Source organism: Sinocyclocheilus rhinocerous, unplaced genomic scaffold, assembly GCF_001515625.1.
Source record: "Sinocyclocheilus rhinocerous isolate Xijiao unplaced genomic scaffold, SAMN03320098_v1.1 scaffold1214, whole genome shotgun sequence".
NCBI lineage: Eukaryota > Metazoa > Chordata > Actinopteri > Cypriniformes > Cyprinidae > Sinocyclocheilus > Sinocyclocheilus rhinocerous.
The window spans coordinates 1,228,839-1,238,303 of NW_015627891.1; the positions used below are offsets into that span (position 1 = coordinate 1,228,839).

Sequence of the window (9,465 nt, forward strand, 5' to 3'; positions counted from 1 at the left end):
ATTTGTGCATGTAGCGATTAAAATGTGCATTTGTGGATCAGGTGACACGCGTGCATTAATTAACGTCTAGTTCGAGTCAGTCTTGTTCGGTTCATTTGGATTTTGAGACTTCATTTTCGCAGTTTACAGCATTTCACATCCCCAAAAACACAACTACCAATGAACAAGGCCCAGTGCAATTCATTAACGTGTACACGATTTGAAAAATTCGCAAATGTGCGTCACTACACTGAAACAAATGCTTTTCAACCGGTGTAGAGCAGAGTTAAGAATTACATTAATGTGCAGCATTTTGTTAAAATAGAGACATATTTGTGAATACAAATGTTATAGTTTGTATTAAAGTATCATAATTTGTGCATGTAGCGATTAAAATGTGCATTTGTGAATCAGGTGACACGCGTGCATTCATTCACGTCTCTTCTGAGTCGATTCTATTTGATTCATGGCTAGTGCCATTTAGTGGTCGCTGATTTTCTTTAGCTCAACTGCGTGTGAATCGCGAGCTGTGTGTGTGGATTGGGCAAGGCTAAAAGGGCGGAACGAAAGTCTCAAAATTCAAATGAATCAAATAGAATCGACTCAGAAGAGACGTGAATGAATGCACGCGTGTCACCTGATCCACAATTGCACATTTTAATCGCTACATGCACAAATCAAGATACTTTAATACAAACTATAACATTTGTATTCACAAATATGTCTCTAATGTCTGTGGTTGATGGCATGAGTGTGTTTACTGTGAACTATCATGTAGAGATCCTTGTATACAGCTCATGTGATGTATCGCCGCAAGCTTTAAAAGCAACTGAGAATACAGTATGCTCACATTCTCAGTAAATATCTGCAACACAAAGAAAGTCAGTCATCTCCAATGAGAAGACCATCACTCACAGGGTTAGGTTGCATAAGCAAATACCTCAGGCTATAGCTGGTCTGAAAAAAAAAACATGTTTTAACCGTAAGGTTTGGTTTTAGTCTGTATCAATTCTATAATTTGTATGTCCAGCAATTATAATTTATATATGACTCTTTCTTTCGACTGACCACTGCTTATTCCAAAAAAATAATGGTGCAGATTACAGTTAATGGTGCAAATATGCAAGTCAAAGAGGCAAAAATTTATGTGAATGTATAAATTTGGAAAACTTTAATGACCACTAAATGTCTGAATTTAAACCATTAGGGCTGAACAGCTAAAACAAAAATAAAACAATTTTATTAAAAAATATATAAATATAATGTAACAAAGTTAAATTATTATTATTATTATTATTATTACAGAGGTACTTGTAATACATTTTACTATTAATACTAATAAACAGCATATGCACAATTATATTTATTTACAAAATAATAATAATAATAATAATAATCCCATTGATTGGGTCTACACATCCTTTTTCAATGTTTGTCTGAATATCCAAGCAACAATACAGAATGTTAAACTTCACACTATATAACTAAATAATCATGCAGCCCTAAAGGACACAAATAATACCTACTGTTAACATCCAATCAGAAACTTCAGAAGCTAAAAGGGCCGCATTCAAATCACAACAAATGCAAATGGCCACAAAATAGGGTCACTTTCTTTTTAAATGCAGCCACATCATTCAGCATCACTGGCATAATCTAAGCGAATTCAATTGACGTGTCATTTCAGCAATGCTGCGTCGTGCGTGAAAATGTCATCTTTTAGGGGTGTCAGTAAATTACGTTGTAAACTGTACGCACAGTAGGACGTGGTTTCATAAATCGACCAAGAACTCAGTGAAGGTTTATGCAAAGGTACACAAGCTCAAAGACTTAACACGTATCTGACCTTTGTGTCCACTTTCCCTGTCGTTTGCCATCATCAACTAAGGTCCAAAATACTATGTCAGCCAAACTCACTGTATTGTTAACTTTCACTCGGCCAGTTAAATGATATCGCATTAGACACTAAATTAAAAGCACACAGCCTAATTTGTAAGCAACGACTGGTGGTTAATTGCAGGCTAATAGGCCAAATACGATCTACTGACTAAGGATCTGTCTCAGATGTCCTCGTGAGCACCCTTTTGAAACCTAAAATGACAAATGGGACACTTTGCAGTCTCGTGGACTTCACTGACACGCACTAGAGAAGGCCACGTGAATGCAGGTCCACATGAAGAAATCCATTTGGGACAGGGCCCGTGTGTCTAGAGCTTAGACCAAGTACGGCATTGATAGACTGCACTTAGAGCTCTCGAGACATTTCGAAGGGTACGAGAGACTGAATGGGACAACAGAGGCTGGGAAGGGTCAGCTCTCCATTTATAAGTCCCATTATTAGCTCAGACCAATCAAAACAGGCAAACAAAAAGAAGTCACTCTCCAAATGAACAATCACAAACACAGGGACTCTGCGTCTCACCCTGAAAAAAAAAAGACGATGGAAAAGGCCATCATGTCCTCCCACATCAGGAACCCTGAGACACAATACTCTTGGTAAAACACTGCACTAGTTCAAAAGGTAAAATGAACACCAAATTGCTTCTGTCCGAAGTGCCATCCCCACTATTAAATTTGGTCCACGGCATGTCCCTCTTCCCATTCTGCGATCAAAGTAACCCATCCCACTGGGTCTATATGACATGAAGGTGTGATGAAGGTATCCTGCCCCACAGGAACACTATTTAATGGTTGAGAGCACATTAAATTATATGACCTGGTGAGCAGACGTGTTATTCTTGCAGCAGCAAAGAAAATCCATTATGTTTATGCTGCACGAGCACTGCTGAAAACAAAAAGTATAAACTCGAGGTTAAACGGCACAAAGCCATGCCATGTATCTGTACACATTTAAACTGCATGTTGGTTTTTAGTTCGGTTAACAATTGGACAAGAAATTGTTACACGGCTTGACAAAAAAAACCTTTCAAGGTCTTCAAAATGGCCAGGTTTAGAGATGCCTTATAATTTGACTTTGCCATTGGAGTTTATTTACAGCAACATCTTTGGTTCAATGGGAAATACCCGTTTCACTCCAGTCTTTATTCCAATGTTCAAGCAAAAAGCATTACTTAGTAACTATAAATTAAAACATGATTTTATCAGCATAAAACAGCACTGCTTCCATTTATTATCTCTAATCTGACAAGGATATTCAATGAGAAAAAACAGGATATTCTATTCAAGAAAAAAAAAACATCAAGGCAGGGCTTTATTTAATCCATCAAGAATATTGTGAAATATGATTTCAATTTAAAAAGAACTGTTTCTTGTGATGGCAAAACTGAATTGTCAGCGAATTGGTGCTCGAGAAACATTTATTAAAAGCAATATATTAACAATGTTAAAAACAGAATAAGGAGAACTTGTGACATCAGAAATAACAGAAGTGGAACAAGAAATGACCACAAAGACTCCAAAAGACCCATATTTAAATTTGGGTTAACCCGCACTCAGGAATCATACACAATAAGATCAAGAGCAAGCATAATATAGGCTCAATTTTGATTTCATGTTAACTTTAATTTGATGTCGTGCACTAGATTTTGAGCTCTCTGACTCTCCAGAAATAAACTGTGTCTTATTTACTTGTTTACTTTCATAGTGGAATATATTGATTTTAGTCTATGAGCAGAATCTACTGATCTAAAATTGTTCAAATTATTGGTGCCGATCTAAGTTTATTAATAATCATTATTCATGATCTGGCTAGAGCCCTTTCCAAATGACAAAGAAATCACCCAGAAATTTAATATTATAAGCATTTGATGTGCCCCCTGTAGAGATATCGCTCTACTAAACTAATAATGGCTACTCAGATTGTAGCTACAGTTGATTCTCCAATTCCACAAAGGTAATCTTAGTATAAAATCAGCAAATACTGGTTATTGTAAGCATTCTGTTCAACAATTTCCCAGCATTCTCACACCTGCTATACTCTAGGGCTGTGCAATTAATCGCACGCGATTGTCATGCGCATCTCGTCAGTAAAGCCGGTTCCGTGATTAGTAGTAAACTGAAAGTAAAAGGCAGATTGAATCGCCTGCGATAATGAACGCGATATTGCCTAATTGTCAATGAACTACGGCTCTATGTATTAAATGCCGCTCCATCTGAAAGCAGGTGATGGAGATTTACTACTAATCACGGAACTGGCTTTACTGACGAGATGCGCATGACAATCCCATGCGATTAATTGCACAGCCCTACTGTACTCACGACCAGTCAATGAACTACGGCTCTATGTATTAAATGCCGCTCCATCTGAAAGCAGGTGATGGAGATTTACTACTAATCACGGAACTGGCTTTACTGACGAGATGCGCATGACAATCCCATGCGATTAATTGCACAGCCCTACTGTACTCACGACCAGTGTTGGGGAAAGTTACTTTTAAAAGTAATGCATTACAATATTGCGTTACTCCATAAAAAAGTATACTGAAAAACTATAATCCCACAAATCGCACTTACCCGATCAAAAGCAGCACTGAACACACAATCACAAATCCTATTGAATACTTCAGTGCATTTTTCACTTGCTGTAATGAGAGAATAAAAAACAGGTTTATCAAACTGTATTCATCAAGTCATCAATCCGTGATAAATGACGCTTCATGTAGAGAGGGGCTTTGGGTTGGAGTATAATTACATATTTGTCCCTAGTTCATTCTCTGATGGAGACATTGTGGCTCTGTTCCAAAACCTGAGCTAATGCAGTGTCCTAAGTGAAATGGAACCATACAAGTGACTGATTTGGAACATTCTACATTAAATGAGCAACTTTGTGCAGCTTACAGACAGCAGTCATAACGTCATAACGCATGAGAGACTCAACTAACAATTGAGTTCAATTGTTTGGCACTAGCTTGTTGCTAAACTAACAATGTGATACTCCAATAAATTTACTTAAAGTAATAAGTAAAAACAAATGGTCAAAATGTCAACTATTTTCTTTTAAAATTTACATTTTAAATATAAATAAATAATATACTATAATATACTATAATAAATATAATATAATATAATATAATATAATATAATATAATATAAATCTAGATAAACAGTTATATTTAATGTTTATTTTATGTTACTCAAATTTTAAAATATCTTTCCTTATACAAGTTTTTATTCAGTGGGACTCTGAATTTGAAGGGAGACATGAGATAAGACACGTGATTATAATACCCGCTAAATTTCCATATTTTATTCACAGTCAGGTATGAAATCATTACGTCGCATAAATATCAAATTTCTAATTAGTCATATATTAAACAGATTTTTAAAGATTTCATTTTTCATTAAAATTATTGTTTTTCAATTGAGCATGTCAAAGGCAGCCAAACGGAATCACAAAATTAAAGCAAGATTCAATTATGGCAAACATCAATTCAAGCAAATATTATTTGGATTGTTTCATTGCAGTTCTACAAATGGCAAAAAAGCTCATTTTTGTATAGTATGCATTGGTACAATTAAACATGACATGGGATTAAAAAGTTTGAACAAAAATGTCCAAATAAAAACAAATAAAATTTATCTTGCTTCGATCATTATCCAGCATGTCACAATGTATTATAGGTTTATATTTTCCATGAAGGATATATGCAACCCTGGTGAAAATTGGGCCAAAAAAAGAAGGCAGCGTAATCATCCTGCCTCCCTTTCAGGACAGCACCTATGATGCTTTGAAAATGCTGCCTACATAGAAGGCTCTATAGTTTTGGAATTAAGCCACTTCTGAGTGTTTCAAAGGAGAAGAAGGAGTGGAACGTTTGGAAAGAGATCTAAATAACTTCTAGAAGATGGAGGAAGCTCCTCAGCATGTAATTTTGCACATCACTGTGGTGTCCTTAGAGAAAAATATTTGACATTTGAAGTGAGCAGCAATATAGTGAGTAGGATTTAATTTTCGTCACTTTATTACCTCAATGCAGTCAACTCTCTTGCAGATGGAGTCTATGTGAACTCACTGGGTTATTATAAATGAACTGCCATAACTGTAATCAGGCAAATATCACTTAGCAATACTTCTAGGGCATTTCTGTTAATATGATTAATGCAAGCCTTGCTTTACATATAGTATAGTACACACTATTTATTGAATACAAATAGCTTAATGTATCTCTTTTCCCACCTAGTTTTTCATTTTGTGTGTGATTTAAAAGACTGAAAAGACTATCTGTTTTAGAGCGCATGGGTGTACTAGATAGACAGGAAGGAGTGTCAGGTTTACCAAGCACTTGTTGCTGTTGTCTTCATCTTTCTCCTCGTAGTAGAAATACACAAAGGGGATCCAGAGGAAGACGCAGAACAGAATGATGGAATACAGAGCTGTGAAAGAGAAAAGATGGGCAGTTACACACCTGGAGCACACTCAACCATCAGGATCCACATTAAATACAGCATATTATGCATAATGTATTTAGATGTCACAGGGTCAGTGAAGTGGCACTCATTTTGTGTCCAGATGTATTTAAAAACATAAAAAATGCAATTTGTACACATGATTACCTATGCCTCTTCTATTATGAATTCTTTTTGAATAAATTCGGTGTGTCAAAAAGTAAAAATGTCAAGGTTGCATGAGATTGTAAAAAAAAAAAAAAAAACGATTCCAATTATAGGTTAAATTATAGGTTAAAATTCTTTAAAAATCTTTTAAAAGGAATAAGATGATGGAAGCAGTGTGAAAAATAATATTTCATATATAAAAATAAAAAGTATTTATTAAAAATATATTACATAAATTAAAAAATACATATTTTATATGTGTAGAGAATATATATTCTAATAGAAAAAATACTAATATTTTTAAAATATTAAATTATAAATATTTCAGTATAAATATACATTTTTTCAATTTATATTTTCAATTTTTAAAATATTTTTAAGAACGTATGATTACTGCCTGCCTGCTTACAACACTTCACATTTGTTAAATCAAAATCTTTGTTAAAATGGTATAAAAGTGTAAGTTTGTTTGTTTTTTTATTTTTTTTAAGAAACCAACATAAATAATATAGATAACAGTAAAGATCGAATTTCTAATTAGTTACATCTAGTTACATAGATTTTTCAAGATTTTATTTTTCATTAAAATTGTTTTTTCCATTGAGCATGTAAAAGCCATCAAACTGAATCACAAAATTAAAGCAGGATTCAATTATAGCAAATATTAATTCAATCTAATTTTAGTTGGTTCGATAAATAGGCTTTATAAGTGATCTAAAACAAATGTTTGTATAGTACACATTGTTACAAGTATACATGACATGTAAACACGAAGTGAAAAATATATGGAATAAAGGGTATGAACACAAATCAAGTGAAATCAATGTCTTTACACGTAAAGATTCCTAGAAACCAATAAAACTCCCACATGATGAGTCCTAAGCCCCAAAGCACAGACAAGCTGAAATAATCAAGTTAAAGGAGCAAAGATCACTGATATTGCAAGAGTTCACGTAACAGACTGTGACAGGCAGAGAAAGTGATTTTGTTGATTCCTCCATTCCCCTGTCATGCAATTAATTAAAATCGTCAGCTTGGCCTATTTCAGTCCTGAAGCGGATCACACACGTTTGTGACCCTGTAAATTGTCATCTTCACTTCTCATGCAGGTTACTCAGTTGATACAGGCGATTTGAATAATGCATCCTTCTTTAGTTCGGAAAATGTGTCATCATAAAGCCCTGCAGATATGTTTGCATTCATGAATGGAGTGGATTAAGAAACTGCAGCTGAATCCATGAGAAAAAAAAAACAAATCTGGAGTACACAAGACAAAACCATATCGCACAACACCCCGAACATCTTTCTCCAAATAGAAACAGGTCTGTAATTACATAGACTGTCTCCCACACTGGCAACACACCAGAACGGCTTGCAATGACCTACCATGAGCACGAAAAAATAATCCATCATTCTGTCTGCGGTCAAGTAGGACAAAAAGCTCATTTCCGTGAACATGTAAACATGCTCTGCACACATCAGTCAAATGTGTACATGTGTGTTAATTTGATAAATGCTTCAATTTCAAAAGATAGATGTGTGAAAAGGACAGCGGAGTGCGTTTCTGTCGGATAAAACATAAATGTTTTTTAACAGCAGGCGAGGAGGAAAACAGAGCAGCAACATTTCAAAATAAAAACATAATGGGACGAAAACGGTTATTGTTATTGTTTCATGAGCCCCGCAGCTGATTTTGCCAGCTGTTCGTGTGCTTTTCAAAATTTAATTTTTTGATTGCTGCACTTTTTCTGGATTACTGTGAGGGATTCGGTCATATGGCTTTTATCCGTGAGTTCAGTGGATCAAAGCTGCTCATACAGAGAAACTCTGAACTCTCACACGTTCTCGCTACAATTGACCTTGTGGCATCTGACCATCGCTCAATTTTGTTATATTTCTGCACAGTTTTGCTTGATTAAAGAATTTCTCGTGGTTTCGAGTATTTGTGTAAAGCTTTCAAGAGGTTTAACCCATCCTGTATCCTGAGAGAAATGCCACACAGTTTGTGTTCTCAAGGCAAACCACATGCATCAAACTCTAGACCAATCCAAGGCACCCGGTATCAATTTGCTGCAATTAGAAATACAATAACAGTTTAAATTGTATCTGTCAGGAGTGTTTGTTTGGCTAATTAGTGGTGTTTGCTGATCCCTGTTTCTGTGGCATATACTTGAGTTTTGAGTTTTGAACAACCATTCATGTCAGTTTATGCTATGGACATGATTGATATTTTTATTAGACAGGTGACGACCGCACAGAGTAGCATTATAACAGAACGTTCAAATGTATCTAGTATGATAAAACAGCGCTGCTTACTTCCGCTGCTTCCCGGAAGGAGCGGAAGCGGTGGACTTGTGGCATAATAAAAGCTCCGCTGCTTTCGAGCCGTGTGTCGCGCTCGTTCAGCGGCCTCGTTTCGCTTCGGCGGCTTTCCACCTCACTCTGCTTCATACTACTACGTTAATAAATCATTAGCGGTAACACTTTATAATAACGTTCAGTTGTAGGGCATTTATAAGTGATTAGTTAATTATGAACTAATCATTTACAAAACATAACTATGTGTGATATGATTAATAAGTGATTTGTTCATATTTTTATCTATGTTTTGTAGATTAAGTTATAAATAATTTACAAGTGATTAGATGATGATTAACTAATTATTTACAAAACATGACTATACGTTCACAAATGATTAAGTAATATGCTAACGATTTAACAATCTGTCACAAGTTATCTTAAAAAATAGCATATCATGAAATAATCAAACAGATTCTTAGTAAATGTTTAATAAGTTACTAGTTAATATATTATTAATCACTTATAAATCATTGAAATGTCAACATTGGACTATTATCTCACAGCGTTAAAAATACTCCATGTGTGTCTTTCACCCCAGTGTGTACACACACACAACCTGTAACCGGCAGGTTTGTAAAACATTTACAACTGATGAGTAGTTTACACTTTAGA

The 9,465-nt window shown here is 35.0% G+C and overlaps 1 protein-coding gene across 1 annotated transcript in view; it reads right to left on the reverse strand.

The window, feature by feature from the left end:
• LOC107736841 (probable lysosomal cobalamin transporter) overlaps positions 1 to 9,465 on the reverse strand; it is an 84,424-nt gene that overhangs the window by 52,571 nt on the left and 22,388 nt on the right. The window contains exons 4-5 of the mRNA XM_016548199.1: positions 6,215 to 6,312; positions 4,453 to 4,520 (exon numbers count right to left, since the gene is read on the reverse strand). Coding sequence (XP_016403685.1) covers positions 4,453 to 4,520; positions 6,215 to 6,312 — 166 coding nt within the window. The remainder of the gene's footprint in view (positions 1 to 4,452; positions 4,521 to 6,214; positions 6,313 to 9,465) is intronic.